The 17500-nt window shown below is 45.9% G+C and overlaps 1 protein-coding gene across 6 annotated transcripts in view; it reads right to left on the bottom strand.

Annotated features, from left to right (window-relative positions):
* Nucleotides 1–17500, bottom strand: part of ryr1b (ryanodine receptor 1b (skeletal)) — a 215757-nt gene that overhangs the window by 73573 nt on the left and 124684 nt on the right. For 4 of the 6 annotated variants that reach the window (XM_045220046.1, XM_045220041.1, XM_045220050.1 and 1 more), the window contains exons 69-72: nt 17229–17321; nt 15904–15918; nt 7488–7658; nt 7216–7275 (exon numbers count right to left, since the gene is read on the bottom strand). In XM_045220046.1, coding sequence (XP_045075981.1) covers nt 7216–7275; nt 7488–7658; nt 15904–15918; nt 17229–17321 — 339 coding nt within the window. The remainder of the gene's footprint in view (nt 1–7215; nt 7276–7487; nt 7659–15903; nt 15919–17228; nt 17322–17500) is intronic. The other 2 variants (XM_045220058.1, XM_045220064.1) reach the window with 1 other exon arrangement.

Below are 17500 nucleotides of genomic sequence, written 5' to 3'. Positions count from 1 at the left end.
GGGTTCCTCCTAATGCAAGACAATGCTAGACCTCATGTGGCTGGAGTGTGTCAGCAGTTCCTGCAAGAGGAAGGCATTGATGCTATGGACCGCCCGTTCCCCAGACCTGAATCCAATTGAGCACATCTGGGACATCATGTCTCGCTCCATCCACCAACGCCACGTTGCACCACAGACTGTCCAGGAGTTGGCGGATGCTTTAGTCCAGGTCTGGGAGGAGATCCCTCAGGAGACCATCCGCCACCTCATCAGGAGCATGCCCAGGCGTTGTAGGGAGGTCATACAGGCACGTGGAGGCCACACACACTACTGAGCCTCATTTTGACTTGTTTTAAGGACATTACATCAAAGTTGGATCAGCCTGTAGTGTGGTTTTCCACTTTAGTTTTGAGGGTGACTCCAAATCCAGACCTCCATGGGTTGATAAATTTGATTTTCATTGATCATTTTTGTGTGATTTTGTTGTCTGCACATTCAACTATGTAAAGAAAAAAGTATTTAATAAGATGATTTCATTCATTCAGATCTAGGATGTGTTATTTTAGTGTTCCCTTTATTTTTTTGAGCAGTGTATAATGTTTCCACCTCCATGTTTGATGGTGGGGATGGTGTTCTTGGGGTCATAGGCAGCATTCCTCCTCCTCCAACCACGGCGAGTTGAGTTGATGCCAAAGAGCTCGATTTTGGTCTCATCTGACCACAACACTTTCACCCAGTTCTCCTCTGAATCATTCAGATGTCACGAGTTGCTAAGCCAGAACCCAGAAGCAGACCAGGACAAGGTAAGTTGAAACGAAGGTGAGTGTTTATTACAAATTCAAGAGTGATGCTGAATAATCCAGGGAACAGAGCGGGCGGCGTTGATTAGTTGTTGGGGGTGCAGTGGTTGATCCCATCCTGGGTCGGCAGCCGCCGACCACCAGGCAGAGGTTGGATGAAGGTTCCGGACGGGTGACTGCAGATGGAACAAAACGGGGGTAAGTAAGCAACAAACCAACAAGGTGCAAAAACAACAAAACTAACGCTAGGCTCTAAGACTGATACTCTGGTAAACCTACTGTTCATGGCTAACGATCCGGCAGGGACTGGATGTTAGGCCAGAGCCTAAGAAGGGTGATGATCAGGACCAGGTGTGCAGATTGCTGATGGGATGCAGGTGCGGAAATCAAGAGAGCTCCCCGGAGCGTTCCCGAACCCTCGGGAAACTGGAGATCACGAACAGAAAAACTAGTCACCAGACAGGACCCGACTCAGACTGCCGGGATCGTTACAGTACCCCCCTCCGACGAACGCCACCGGGCGGACTCCCCGGAGCGCCAGGATGGAGGCGGTAGAAGTCACTGATGAGGTCAGCATCTAGGACCTGTCGCCGCGAATCCAACTCCTCTCTTCAGGACCATACCCCTCCCAGTCCACGAGATACTGGAAACCCCGGCCCCGCCGTCTGGAATCCATGATGCGACGCACCGTGTAGGCAGGACCACCTCCGATCATCCGAGGAGGAGGAGGAGGAGGCGGAGGAGGCAACAGAGGACTGAGGAAAACAGGCTTGAGGCAGGAGACATGAAAGGTGGGATGGACTCTGAGCGTCCCTCGGTAGTTTGAGTCGAACTGCCACTGGATTGATCACCTTCTCCACCACAAACGGACCAATGAACTTCGGTAACAACTTCCTAGACTCAGTCCGTAACGGAAGATCCCGTGTGGCCAACCAAACCCTATCTCCGATGGTATAGGTGGGAGCGGGGATCCGGCGACGATTCGCCTGGAGCTGATACCGGTCCGAAACTCTAAGGAGTGCCTTTCTGGCCCGATGCCAGGTCCGGTGGCAACGACGAATATGGGCCTGAACAGAAGGCACTGAGAGCTCCTTCTCCTGAGAAGGGAACAGGGGAGGTTGGTAGCCATACAGGCACTGGAAGGGAGACATCCCAGTGGCAGATGTAGGGAGAGTATTGTGGGCATACTCAACCCAAGGCAACTGAGAGACCCAGGAGGTGGGGTTGGAAGAGACCAGACAGCGTAGCGTGGATTCCATCTTCTGGTTGGCTCTCTCCGCCTGACCATTGGATTGGGGGTGAAAACCAGATGTGAGACTGACTGTAGCTCCAATGGCCAAACAGAAGGACTTCCAGACAGCAGAGGTAAACTGAGGGCCACGGTCGGAAACGATATCACTGGGCAAACCGTGGACCCTGAAAACCTCCCTAACCAGGATCTCGGACGTCTCTCGAGGCAGAGGGAAGCTTGGCAATTGGCACAAAGTGGGCGAACTTGCTGAATCTGTCCACGATAGTCAGAACGACCGTGTTCCCCTCAGAAGCGGGCAACCCAGTGACGAAGTCCAGGGCCAGATGCGACCATGGTCGCCGGGGAATAGGAAGGGGGTGAAGTAGTCCAGAGCTGGGCCGATTGGTACTCTTATTCTGCGCACACACTGGACAGGCAGCAACAAAACCCCGAGTATCCTCGGCCATGGCAGGCCACCAAAAACGTCTGCGAAGAAACGCCATTGTCCGAGCCACGCCAGGGTGACAAGCCATCTTGCTGGCGTGGGACCATTTGAGGACAGCAGGACGAACCGACTCAGGCACAAACAACCGACCGGGTGGACCGTTACCGGGACCGGGCTGAGTCCGAAGGGCCGCCAGCACCTCCTCCTCAATCTTCCACATAACTGCTCCCCACGACGCAGTTCCGGGGGAGAATTGTCTCGGTCTTGGACCCACTCTCCTCCGTCTTGGAGAACATCCGGGACAAGGCGTCCGCCTTGCCGTTCTTAGATCCAGGTCGGAACGTCAGGGAAAACTTGAATCGTCCGAAAAACAACGCCCACCTGGCCTGACGGGAGTTGAGACGTTTAGCCGATTGCACGTAAGCAAGATTCTTGTGGTCAGTCCAAACAATAAACGGTTGCTCCGCCTCCAACCAGTGGCGCCACTCCTCCAAGGCAAGTTTCACCGCGAGAAGCTCCCGGTTACCCACATCGTAATTCCTCTCCGCAGGCGAAAGGCGACGAGAGTAGTAGGCGCAGGGATGGAGTTTACTGTCCGTGGAGCATCGCTGCGACAGGATGGCGCCAACTCCCACATCAGACGCTGCCCACTTCAACGACGAACTGACGGGCCGTGTCCGGTTGAGAGAGAATCGGTGCGTTGGTGAATCGCCTCTTCAAATCCAGAAACGCTCGATCCGCCTCCGGATTCCACTTGAAGGTCCTGATACTGGAAGTCAAGGCAGTTAACGGCGGCCACACGGCTGTAATCCCGGATGAATCTGCGGTAGAAATTCGCAAACCCCAAAAATCTCTGGAGCTGCAATCTCGTACCGGGCTGGGCCCATTCCAGAACCGCTCTAACCTTCTCCTGGTCCATCCTAATCTCTCCCCTGGAGATGATGTACCCGAGAAAGGATGTCGTGTGGGCGTGAAACTTCGCACTTCTCGGCCTTCACGAACAGGCGATTCTCCAACAATCGCTGCAGAACCTGCCGGACATGCTGGACGTGGTCGGAAGGTTCCTTCGAGAAGATCAGAATGTCATCCAGGTAAACAAACACAAAGAGACCGATCATATCTCTCAGGACGTCGTTCACCATACTCTGGAATACCGCTGGAGCATTGGTCAGTCCAAACGGCATCACCTGATACTCGAAGTGACCCATCGGTGTATTGAAACCCGTCAACCACTCGTCCCCCTCTCTGATCCGGACCATGTGATACGCATTGCGTAGGTCTAGCTTGGTGAACATCGTAGCACCCTGTAAGGAGTCGAAGGCAGAACTCATCAAGGGCAGGGGATACTTGTTCTTGACCGTGATGTCATTCAACCCCCGATAATCAATACACGGTCGAAGAGAGCCATCCTTCTTACCCACAAAGAAGAATCCTGCCCCCAGGGGTGATGACGAGGGACGAACGAGACCAGCAGCTAGGGACTCCTTGATGTAGGTCTCCAAAGCCTCACGTTCAGGTCGGGAGATACTGTATAACCTTCCCTTGGGGTAGACAGCTCCAGGGAACAGGTTGATGGCACAATCATATGGTCGGTGGGGAGGGAGTGACAGAGCCTTCTGCTTACTGAAAACTTCCCCAAATCGTGATATGTCTCGGGAACCAGGGACAAATCTGGGGGTTTAGCCTCAATCACCTGACTGGGAACCGAATGGGGGCAGGCAGTCTTGAGACAGTTAGCATGACAATCAAGGCTCCAACTCGTTACCTTGCCCGTCACCCAATCGAACGTGGGATTGTGTTCCTTCAGCCAGGGGTATCCAAGGACCAGAGGAACATGGGAAGACGGCAGAATGAAGAATGAAATCATCTCAGAATGATTCCCCGACAACCGCATCTTAACCGGTTCAGTCCTCATCGTGATACGTGCCAGACTACTGCCGTTCAGAGTGGTCGCTTCAATGGCTTCCGGCAATTGCTCCTTGGAAAGCCCCAGCTGTTCCACCAACTCGGCATCAAGAAAGCTTCCATCGGCACCTGAATCGATAAAGCGTTAATCGCTAAGCTCTGATTCCTGTTCACAAGGGTAGCCGGGAAACGGGGTCTGACAGAGGTACTGAGAGGTTGAAACTGGCTCGCTAAAAGTCCTCCCAACTTTAGCGAGCCGGGCAGTTTGACGACCGCCGGGGAACAAGTGGAGATGTAATGTCCCGAGCTACCACAGTAGAGGCAGCAGTTGGTCTTACGTCTATGTTGACGCTCCTCCTTGGTTAACCCGTGCCGCCCCACTTGCATGGGTTCAGAATCGGGAGAGAGGACCTCTCCACTAATCCTTTGTGGTGGAGAATGATCGACGTGTTCTGGTCCACCACCCGACCCGACTGGGAACTGAGAAGCTGATCGATTGGACGGACCCCATTGCTTCTCCCTCCTTCGCTCTCGGACTCGATTATCCACCCGAATAGACAAGGCTACCAAGCTGTCCAGGTCACTAGGCTCCGGATAGGAGATCAACTCATCCTTGAGCTGCTCCGACAGACCCTGGTAAAAGGCCGCTTGCAGAGACTCCTCGTTCCACCCACTCTCCACAGCCAACGTCTTGAACTCGATCACGAAGTCGGCCACGCTGCAAGTTCCTTGGTGAAGCGAAAACAGGCGCCTAGCTGCGTCCCTCCCTCGGACGGAATGGTCGAAGAGCTTCCTCATCTCGGCCGTGAACCCCTGGTATGAAGCCATGCAGGGGTCTTGTCGTTCCCAAACGGCTGAAGCCCACTCCAGCGCTCGACCACGCAGCAACGCAATCACAAAGGCTATCCTAGCCTTGTCTGTGGCATAAGAGTAGGGCTGTAGATCGAACACTAATCCACACTGCATAAGGAAGGAACGGCATCTTCCCAGCTCCCCCCTCATATTTATCCGGCGTCGGAACCTTGGGCTCACGGAAGGACACAGCTCCAGAAGCGGCAGGCGAGATGGGTGAAACCGGTAGTGGATCCTCCACCGGAAACTTGCGTTGGTTCTGGACCTCCGTCAGACCGGTAGAAAGGTTCCGAACTGACAACGCGATCTCCTGTAGTACCGTGCTATGATGGCCCAACATCTTCTCCTGATGGGTAATGGCATGGCGAACAGAGTCCAGGTCCGCTGGGTTCATTACTGGCCGGATCGTTCTGTCACGAGTTGCTAAGCCAGAACCCAGAAGCAGACCAGGACAAGGTAAGTTGAAACGAAGGTGAGTGTTTATTACAAATTCAAGAGTGATGCTGAATAATCCAGGGAACAGAGCGGGCGGCGTTGATTAGTTGTTGGGGGTGCAGTGGTTGATCCCATCCTGGGTCGGCAGCCGCCGACCACCAGGCAGAGGTTGGATGAAGGTTCCGGACGGGTGACTGCAGATGGAACAAAACGGGGGTAAGTAAGCAACAAACCAACAAGGTGCAAAAACAACAAAACTAACGCTAGGCTCTAAGACTGATACTCTGGTAAACCTACTGTTCATGGCTAACGATCCGGCAGGGACTGGATGTTAGGCCAGAGCCTAAGAAGGGTGATGATCAGGACCAGGTGTGCAGATTGCTGATGGGATGCAGGTGCGGAAATCAAGAGAGCTCCCCGGAGCGTTCCCGAACCCTCGGGAAACTGGAGATCACGAACAGAAAAACTAGTCACCAGACAGGACCCGACTCAGACTGCCGGGATCGTTACATCAGATGTTTATTGGCAAACTTCAGACGGCCCTGTATATGTTCTTTCTTGAGCAGGGGGACCTTGCGGGCGCTGCAGGACAGCCCATTTTGTAGCCCATTCCAGAATAATCGCACCAACTGTTGTCACCTTCTCACCAAGCTGCTTGGTGATGGTCTTGTAGCCCATTCCAGCCTTGTGTAGGTCTACAATCTTGTCTCTGACATCCTTGGAGAGCTCTTTCAATCAATCAATCAATTTTATTTTATATAGCCCTTCTTACATCAGCTAATATCTCGAAGTGCTGTCTTTGGTCTCGGCCATGGTGGAGAGTTTGGAATCTGATTGGTTGATTGCTTCTGTGGACAGGTGTATTTTATACAGGTAACAAGCTGAGATTAGGAGCACTCCCTTTAAGAGTGTGCTCCTAATCTCAGCTCGTTACCTGTATAAAAGACACCTGGGAGCCAGAAATCTTTCTGATTGAGAGGGGTTCAAATACTTATTTCCCTCATTAAAATGCAAATCAATTTATAACATTTTTGACATGCATTTTTCTGGATTTTTTTGTTGTTATTATGTCTCTCACTGTTGAAATAAACCTACCATTAAAATTATAGACTGATAATTTCTTTGTCAGTGGGCAAACATACAAAATCAGCATGAGATGAAATACTTTTTTCCCTCACTGTATATATATGCATATATGAAATACTTTTTTCCCTCACTGTATATATATACATATATGTATATATACATATATGTATATACACACATATACATACATATATATATATATATATATATATATATATATACACACACACACACATATACATACATATACATATATATATATATATATATATATATATATACACACACACAAACACATATATATATACACACACATATATATACATATATATATACACATATATATACATATATACACACATATATATATAAATATATACATATATATACATACATATATACACATATATATATATACACACATATATAGGCAACGTATTGTTTGGCACAAAACCAAATCTAGGTGGAGGTGTGCTACTCACCTTGCCCTGCAGATGCATGTTGTTCTGTAGAAACTCTCTCACCTCCTCATCTGTGTCTTTCTGTTAGAGGAGGGAGAGCAGTGGACAGTCATTAGGTATCAAAGTTAAAAGCAAAAAATATTTGATCTCTGAGTGTGTATGTGTTTGTCTCTGTGTGTGTGTGTGCGTACATGCGTGTGTGTGTGTGTGTGTGTGTGTGTGTGTGTGTGTGTGCGTACATGCGTGTGTGTGTGTGTGTGTGTGAGCGTGTATGTGTGTGAGTCTTCCACTACCAGACTGTAGCGTATCTTGGCCAGGTTAATCAGTTCTTGGTCAGCAGGGGAACACATGTTAAGGCCAATAGGAAGCATCTTCTTCAGCGCTGCTACGATCAGCGATGTCTGCACCGAATAGCGGTCCCCCCTTCGCTTCTTCTTGGTACGCTCCACGTCAGAACCTCCAGCCTATAGGAGGAGAGAGTGGGGTCAGACCATACCATCTCTAGCCTATAGGAGGAGAGAGTGGGGTCAGACTGTACCATCTCTAGCCTATAGGAGGAGAGAGTGGGGTCTGACCATACCATCTCTAGCCTATAGGAGGAGAGAGTGGGGTCAGACTGTACCATCTCTAGCCTATAGGAGGAGAGAGTGGGGTCAGCCAATACCATGTCCGCCCACCCCTCTTTGTCTCTATGTCTGATGTAGGTACTAGACAAGGCTGCTCTCTATGCCCATGTTAATTGTAGGAAGGTACTAGACAAGGCACCCCCATATCCCCATTTCTGTCTGATGTAGGTAGGTGCCCAAAAGGGAAATACATTGTTTCACAAAAATGAAAGCAAACTACATGGCTGCTATATGCTTTAATTATGGGTGGTTACAAAAATGAGAAAAGGGGTGGGGAATTGGGGAATTGGGGAATTGGGGAAATGTGAATGAACTGAACAAGGCTAAGAGAAGAAACAAAAAACAGCAACATGCTGGAATGGAAAAAAAGAGAAAAGCAATCATTAAACACAAAATCTACAACTACTAGGGTTGCAAAATTCCAGTAACTTTTCCAAAATACCCCCCAGGCTTTCCAGCTTATTCCCTTCTCATTCCGGGAATCTTCCAACCAGAATTGTTGGAAAACCTGGGAATTTGGGGGAATTTTGCAACCCTAAAACATATAATTGATTTTCTCTCCAAAGTGCAGCTTGTGCATGTAGGAAGCTGTTAGTGCTAACTATGTGTCTGTCCGCTGGAGAGCGGCTCTATCTAGTCAATGGAGAGCTGCTTTATCAAATCAATGGAGAGCGGCTCTATCTAGTCAATGGAGAGCTGCTCTATCAAGTCAATGGAGAGCGGCTCTATCTAGTCAATGGAGAGCTGCTCTATCTAGTCAATGGAGAGCGGCTCTATCTAGTCAATGGAGAGCTGCTCTATCTAGTCAATGGAGAGCGGCTCTATCTAGTCAATGGAGAGCTGCTCTATCTAGTCAATGGAGAGCTGCTCTATCTAGTCAATGGAGAGCGGCTCTATCTAGTCAATGGAGAGCTGCTCTATCTAGTCAATGGAGAGCGGCTCTATCTAGTCAATGGAGAGCTGCTCTATCTAGTCAATGGAGAGCGGCTCTATCTAGTCAATGGAGAGCTGCTCTATCTAGTCAATGGAGAGCGGCTCTATCTAGTCAATAGAGAGCTGCTCTATCTAGTCAATGGAGAGCTGCTCTATCTAGTCAATGGAGAGCTGCTCTATCTAGTCAATGGAGAGCTGCTTTATCAAGTCAATGGAGAGCGGCTCTATCTAGTCAATGGAGAGCTGCTCTATCTAGTCAATGGAGAGCTGCTCTATCTAGTCAATGGAGAGCGGCTCTATCTAGTCAATGGAGAGCTGCTCTATCTAGTCAATGGAGAGCGGCTCTATCTAGTCAATGGAGAGCTGCTCTATCTAGTCAATGGAGAGCGGCTCTATCTAGTCAATGGAGAGCTGCTCTATCTAGTCAATGGAAAGCGGCTCTATCTAGTCAATGGAGAGCTGCTCTATCTAGTCAATGGAAAGCGGCTCTATCTAGTCAATGGAGAGCGGCTCTATCTAGTCAATGGAGAGCTGCTCTATCTAGTCAATGGAGAGCTGCTCTATCTAGTCAATGGAGAGCTGCTCTATCTAGTCAATGGAGAGCTGTGTTAGTAGTGCAATAGGGTTCTGCTAGGCCCAGCCCACCACTCCACACCAAGTATAGCAGCAGTCTTTGGGGTCAGTCTTTGGGGTCAGTCTTTGGGGTCAGTCTTTGGGGTCAGTCTTTGGGGTCAGCTCCATGACCCCTGATTTCGGACCTCTGGCTCCTGAACCCTGCTCCCGTCCTGGACACACACCCTGTCCCCAAGCTGCTCCCGTCCTGGACACACACCCTGTCCCCAAGCTGCTCCCGTCCTGGACACACACCCTGTCCCCAAGCTGCTCCCGTCCTGGACACACACCCTGTCCCCAAGCTGCTCCCGTCCTGGACACACACCCTGTCCCCAAGCTGCTCCCGTCCTGGACACACACCCTGTCCCCAAGCTGCTCCCGTCCTGGACACACACCCTGTCCCCAAGCTGCTCCCGTCCTGGACACACACCCTGTCCCCAAGCTGCTCCCGTCCTGGACACACACCCTGTCCCCAAGCTGCTCCCGTCCTGGACACACACCCTGTCCCCAAGCTGCTCCCGTCCTGGACACACACCCTGTCCCCAAGCTGCTAGTGTTCATTACTGACTGTTGTCTGGTCTCACAGCATCCGCCTCAGTGTGTGTGTGTGGGGGCATTGTAAGTTTGTGTGTGTATATTCTATGTGTGTTGTATGTGTTTTTGTATGTGTGTGTGTTGACGTATTAGGTGTATGTGAATGTGTTGATGTATTAGGTGTATGTGAATGTGTTGATGTATTAGGTGTATGTATGTAAGTGTGTTGATGTATTAGGTGGAGGGACATTCTATAGAGAATGAGGTGAGAGACAAGCTCTGTGTTGACCAGATAACAGTCCCCTGTAGCTCAGTTGGTAGAGCATGGCGCTTGCAACGCCAGGGTTGTTGGTTCGTTTCCCACGGGGGGGCAAGTATGAAAAATGTATGCACTCACTAACTGTAAGTGGCTCTGGATAAGAGCGTCTGCTAAATGACTAAAATGTAAAATGTAAATAACAGAGGATCCTTCAGTAATGACCTTCTGACAGCTGAGGAGAGGAGGTTAGCTCACACCGGGAAATGGGATAGCAGGCCTTAAATATCCCTTACTGGTCAGCTAAATATTACACAACTTAACCTTATAACGCCTCTACATAATGTCATAAACATGTAGAGGTACATACATTATGCTATATATTTATTCTTCATTTATTTAGACAACTTTGTGGTTACAAAACTATGGAGTGGTACCAGGAAAAATCTTTGTAAAGATTAGAACAGATGAGCCTTCTAAGGTGAGACGACCACTCTCCAATAGGTCTATACTTTAGGTTCATAAGGTATATAACTGGTCTATACTTTAGGTTTATGAGGTATATAACTGGTCTATACTTTAGGTTCATAAGGTATATAACTGGTCTATACTTTAGGTTCATAAGGTATATAACTGGTCTATACTTTAGGTTTATGAGGTATATAACTGGTCTATACTTTAGGTTTATGAGGTATATAACTGGTCTATACTTTAGGTTCATAAGGTATATAACTGGTCTATACTTTAGGTTTATAAGGTATATAACTGGTCTATACTTTAGGTTCATAAGGTATATAACTGGTCTATACTTTCGGTTCATAAGGTATATAACTGGTCTATACTTTAGGTTCATAAGGTATATAACTGGTCTATACTTTAGGTTTATGAGGTATATAACTGGTCTATACTTTAGGTTTATGAGGTATATAACTGGTCTATACTTTAGGTTCATAAGGTATATAACTGGTCTATACTTTAGGTTCATAAGGTATATAACTGGTCTATACTTTAGGTTCATAAGGTATATAACTGGTCTATACTTTAGGTTCATAAGGTATATAACTGGTCTATACTTTAGGTTCATAAGGTATATAACTGGTCTATACTTTAGGTTCATAAGGTATATAACTGGTCTATACTTTAGGTTCATAAGGTATATAACTGGTCTATACTTTAGGTTCATAAGGTATATAACTGGTCTATACTTTAGGTTTATGAGGTATATAACTGGTCTATACTTTCGGTTCATAAGGTATATAACTGGTCTATACTTTCGGTTCATAAGGTATATAACTGGTCTATACTTTAGGTTTATGAGGTATATAACTGGTCTATACTTTAGGTTCATAAGGTATATAACTGGTCTATACTTTAGGTTCATAAGGTATATAACTGGTCTATACTTTAGGTTCATAAGGTATATAACTGGTCTATACTTTAGGTTCATAAGGTATATAACTGGTCTATACTTTAGGTTTATAAGGTATATAACTGGTCTATACTTTAGGTTTATAAGGTATATAACTGGTCTATACTTTAGGTTCATAAGGTATATAACTGGTCTATACTTTCGGTTCATAAGGTATATAACTGGTCTATACTTTAGGTTCATAAGGTATATAACTGGTCTATACTTTAGGTTTATGAGGTATATAACTGGTCTATACTTTAGGTTCATAAGGTATATAACTGGTCTATACTTTCGGTTCATAAGGTATATAACTGGTCTATACTTTAGGTTCATAAGGTATATAACTGGTCTATACTTTAGGTTCATAAGGTATATAACTGGTCTATACTTTAGGTTCATAAGGTATATAACTGGTCTATACTTTAGGTTTATGAGGTATATAACTGGTCTATACTTTCGGTTCATAAGGTATATAACTGGTCTATACTTTAGGTTTATAAGGTATATAACTGGTCTATATTTTAGGTTCATAAGGTATATAACTGGTCTATACTTTAGGTTTATGAGGTATATAACTGGTCTATACTTTAGGTTTATGAGGTATATAACTGGTCTATACTTTAGGTTTATGAGGTATATAACTGGTCTATACTTTAGGTTTATGAGGTATATAACTGGTCTATACTTTAGGTTTATGAGGTATATAACTGGTCTATACTTTAGGTTTATGAGGTATATAACTGGTCTATACTTTAGGTTCATAAGGTATATAACTGGTCTATACTTTAGGTTTATAAGGTATATAACTGGTCTATACTTTAGGTTTATAAGGTATATAACTGGTCTATACTTTAGGTTCATAAGGTATATAACTGGTCTATACTTTAGGTTCATAAGGTATATAACTGGTCTATACTTTAGGTTTATGAGGTATATAACTGGTCTATACTTTAGGTTCATAAGGTATATAACTGGTCTATACTTTAGGTTCATAAGGTATATAACTGGTCTATACTTTAGGTTTATGAGGTATATAACTGGTCTATACTTTAGGTTCATAAGGTATATAACTGGTCTATACTTTAGGTTTATAAGGTATATAACTGGTCTATACTTTAGGTTTATAAGGTATATAACTGGTCTATACTTTAGGTTCATAAGGTATATAACTGGTCTATACTTTAGGTTTATAAGGTATATAACTGGTCTATACTTTAGGTTCATAAGGTATATAACTGGTCTATACTTTAGGTTCATAAGGTATATAACTGGTCTATACTTTAGGTTTATAAGGTATATAACTGGTCTATACTTTAGGTTCATAAGGTATATAACTGGTCTATACTTTAGGTTCATAAGGTATATAACTGGTCTATACTTTAGGTTTATAAGGTATATAACTGGTCTATACTTTAGGTTCATAAAGTATATAACTGGTCTATACTTTAGGTTTATAAGGTATATAACTGGTCTATACTTTAGGTTTATAAGATATTATAGGTGAATTAGGAGAAAGTCACTATAATGAGTACATGTAATGGAGACTACAGATGTGAACTACAGTGACTACAAGAGCTGTGGGATTTAAAGGTATGGAAAGATTGAGCAAAGAGAAGACTGATTGTGAGTGCCCCGATTTGGGAACTTTATCGCCAAAGCTGTAAAAAAAATATACAAAAATAACATCAACAATACAAAACAATATCCAAAACCAAAATAAACATCAACAAAACAAAACAATATCCAAAACCAAAATAAACATCAACAAAACAAAACAAAATCCAAAACCAAAACAAACATCAACAACACAAAACAACATCCAAAACCAAAACAAACATCAACAACACAAAACAACATCCAAAACCAAAACAAACATCAACAACACAAAACAACATCTAAAACCAAAACAAACATCAACAAAACAACATCCAAAACCAAAAACAAACATCAACAAAACAACATCCAAAACCAAAACAAACATCAACATCAACAAAACAACATCCAAAACCAAAACAAACATCAACAAAGTAGAGTGAGCAACATTCCATCATCATTAGCCAATCAGGAACCATCTGAAGGCAAACTCATCAAAAATCCTCAAACCAAGGTAAGCTTATGGGACTGCTGGCTGCAGCAGTAGTTGATGTGCTATAGCCACTGCTGGCTGCAGCAGTAGTTGATGTGCTATAGCCACTGCTGGCTGCAGCAGTAGTTGATGTGCTATAGCCACTGCTGGCTGCAGCAGTAGTTGATGTGCTATAGCCACTGCTGGCTGCAGCAGTAGTTGATGTGCTATAGCCACTGCTGGCTGCAGCAGTAGTTGATGTGCTATAGCCACTGCTGGCTGCAGCAGTAGTTGATGTGCTATAGCCACTGCTGGCTGCAGCAGTAGTTGATGTGCTATAGCCACTGCTGGCTGCAGCAGTAGTTGATGTGCTATAGCCACTGCTGGCTGCAGCAGTAGTTGATGTGCTATAGCCACCGCTGGCTGCAGCAGTAGTTGATGTGCTATAGCCACTGCTGGCTGCAGCAGTAGTTGATGTGCTACAGCCACTGCTGGCTGCAGCAGTAGTTGATGTGCTATAGCCACTGCTGGCTGCAGCAGTAGTTGATGTCGCTATAGCCACTGCTGGCTGCAGCAGTAGTTGATGTGCTATAGCCACTGCTGGCTGCAGCAGTAGTTGATGTGCTATAGCCACTGCTGGCTGCAGCAGTAGTTGATGTGCTATAGCCACTGCTGGCTGCAGCAGTAGTTGATGTGCTATAGCCACTGCTGGCTGCAGCAGTAGTTGATGTGCTATAGCCACTGCTGGCTGCAGCAGTAGTTGATGTGCTATAGCCACTGCTGGCTGCAGCAGTAGTTGATGTGCTATAGCCACTGCTGGCTGCAGCGTAGTTGATGTGCTATAGCCACTGCTGGCTGCAGCAGTAGTTGATGTGCTATAGCCACTGCTGGCTGCAGCAGTAGTTGATGTGCTATAGCCACTGCTGGCTGCAGCAGTAGTTGATGTGCTATAGCCACTGCTGGCTGCAGCAGTAGTTGATGTGCTATAGCCACTGCTGGCTGCAGCAGTAGTTGATGTGCTATAGCCACTGCTGGCTGCAGCAGTAGTTGATGTGCTATAGCCACTGCTCGCTGCAGCAGTAGTTGATGTGCTATAGCCACTGCTGGCTGCAGCAGTATTGATGTGCTATAGCCACTGCTGGCTGCAGCAGTAGTTGATGTGCTATAGCCACTGCTGGCTGCAGCAGTAGTTGATGTGCTATAGCCACTGCTGGCTGCAGCAGTAGTTGATGTACTATAGCCACTGCTGGCTGCAGCAGTAGTTGATGTGCTATAGCCACTGCTGAGCCGAGTGCCATGAAACCCAGCACTTCAATTTACGGCAGAGAGCTTTCATCAAGCCCCTCCAGACCCCACGCTCACACACATAAGCTACACTCAGACACACACTCATTCCACAGCCTCCCTAGAACACCTTATTCTAAATGTCCATTTTTCAGTCTCTGCTGCCGAATGTGCACATCCTGTCTATAGACTAGATGGATGTCATCAGTGTTGTACAGTTAGGGAATGCTTAATGGGTGCTGTAACGTGTGTATGTGTGTGTGTGGTTGGGCTATACGTGTGAAAGTCAGTGTGTATACGTGTGAAGACAGTGTGTGTGTGTGTGTGTGTGTGTGTGTGTCTGTGTGTGTGTATGAAGACAGTGTGTGTGTATGTGAAGACAGTGTGTATGAAGAAAGTGTGTGTGTGTATGTCTGTGTGTCTGTGTGTGTGTGTGTGTGTGCATTTGTTTTCCGTGTGTGTGCATTTGTTTAATGTGTGTGTGTGTCTGTGTGTGTGTGTGTGTGTGTGTGTGTGTGTGAGCATCAGGGTCTGTGTGTGTCTGTGTGTGAAGACAGTGTGTATGAAGAAAGTGGGTGTGTGTATGTCTGTGTGTCTGTGTGTGTCTGTGTGTGTGTGTGTGCATTTGTTTTCCGTGTGTGTGCATTTGTTTTATGTGTGTGTGTGTCTGTGTGTGTCTGTGTGTGTGTGTCTGTGTGTGTCTGTCTGTGTGTGTCTGTGTGTGTCTGTGTGTGTGTGTTTGTGTGTGTGTGTGTGTGTGTGTGTCTGTGTGTGTGTGTGTGTGTGTGTGTGTGTGTGTGTGTGTGTGTGTGTGTGTGTGTGTGTGTGTGTGTGTGTGTGTGTGTGTGAGCATCGGGGTCTGTGTGTGTCTGCTCTATAGCTGCGCACTAGGAGAGCTTGATGAAGAGCCTCCCAACACTCAGGGTGCCATGCGGTCAGGCCAGCACAGCGGTCACATTACGGTCAGCGTGCACAAACACAGTCTAACCTCGTCCCCTCCGGCCTAGTGGCCCCGCGTCCACAGAGACACACAAAACAGAGAAAGAAACAGCGTTAACATCCTACAGATCACCTCTGACCTCCTACCTCTGACCTCTGACCTCCGACCTCTGACCTCTGACCTCGTGTATTCACAAAGCACCTCAGAGTGCTGATCTGGGATCAGGTCTCGTTCATTATAATCTGATCCCAGTTCAGACTGCTGAGTTCAAACCTTTGACCTGTCGTCACCAAGGTCTCCTAACTCCGCCTCCTCAGGCCTCTCCAGACCAGGAAGTGGATATGTTATAGAAGATATGTTATCAAAAGATATGTTATAGAAGATTTCTTATGTCTTTCATCTATGGATGAAACCTACAGTGCCTTCAGAAAGTATTCATACCCCTTGACTTGTGTTACAGCCTGAATTCAAAATGGACTAAATAAAAATAATTCTCTCACCCATCTACCCACAATACCCCATAATGACCAAGAGAAAACAGGTTTTAGAAATGTTTGAAAATGTAGAAATATCTCATTTACATAAGTATTCACACCCCTGAGCTGTGATTCTTTCTGGGTAAGTATCTAAGAGCTTTGCAAACCTGTATCTTACTTTATTTGCACATTATTCTTTAAAAAAAATTCTTCAAGCTCTGTCAAGTTGGTTGTTGATCATTGCTAGACAGACATTTTCATGTCTTGCCGTAGATGTTCAAGCTGATTTAAGTCAAATCTTAGGCACCTCCTCACTCAAAGTCTGAACTAATCATCATCCTATTGGTGTCACCTGTGTCTACCTGTTCACCTGTGTATTTATGCCCTCACTTCCCTGTGTTCCCTTGCTCAGTTTTCTCTGTTAGTTTCTCTATGTCCAGCAGTACTAATCAGTGGCTGATCGCGAGACGTATGTACAGGTACTTGAGAAGTTTTCTCCCTGTTTCATTGTTGTTTTCAGTCATAGTCGTATTTTGTATGTGTGCTGTCAGACTGTTTTTGGAGACCAATTTGCCCCTCCTTTATTTTTTAGTGACAAGTCTGTTATTTTGTATCCTGGTTTTGGGACCACCAGTAAAGATCCTTGTTTCACCATCTCTGCCTACTGCCTACTGTTTATCCTGCACCGGCTGTAAAAAGTCAAGGGGTGCGAAAAACTTTATGAAGGCACAGTTTCTATGTCTTCTGACCAAGCAAGCCTTAGGACTAGAGGCATTGGTATATTATAAACTGCAATGGTTTTTTCCATTAACATGAATGAAGTAAACCATAGTAGATCCTATAAATGGTAACATGTTATGAACCATGACACCTCACTGATGGTGGATCCAGTCTTACCTTACTCATCTTGCTCTTGCTGTCAGCAGTCAGGAAAGACATGTTGTTGATCTCATTCATCACCACAAAGTTCTGCTCCTCACGCTTGAAGTTCTGAAATGCAGGGAAGGAGAAAGGGACCGTATAAGGGGGGAGAGAGAGACAGAGAGACAGAGAGAGAGACAGAGAGAGAGAGACAGAGAGAGAGAGAGAGAGAGAGAGAGAGCGACAGAGAGACAGAGAGAGAGAGAGAGACAGAGAGAGAGAGAGACAGAGACAGAGAGAGACAGAGA

The sequence above is a fragment of the Coregonus clupeaformis genome, chromosome 6, assembly GCF_020615455.1.
Source record: "Coregonus clupeaformis isolate EN_2021a chromosome 6, ASM2061545v1, whole genome shotgun sequence".
Lineage (NCBI taxonomy): Eukaryota > Metazoa > Chordata > Actinopteri > Salmoniformes > Salmonidae > Coregonus > Coregonus clupeaformis.
Note: the sequence above shows the minus strand (reverse complement) of the source record. Positions and strands in the feature narration are given on the sequence as shown.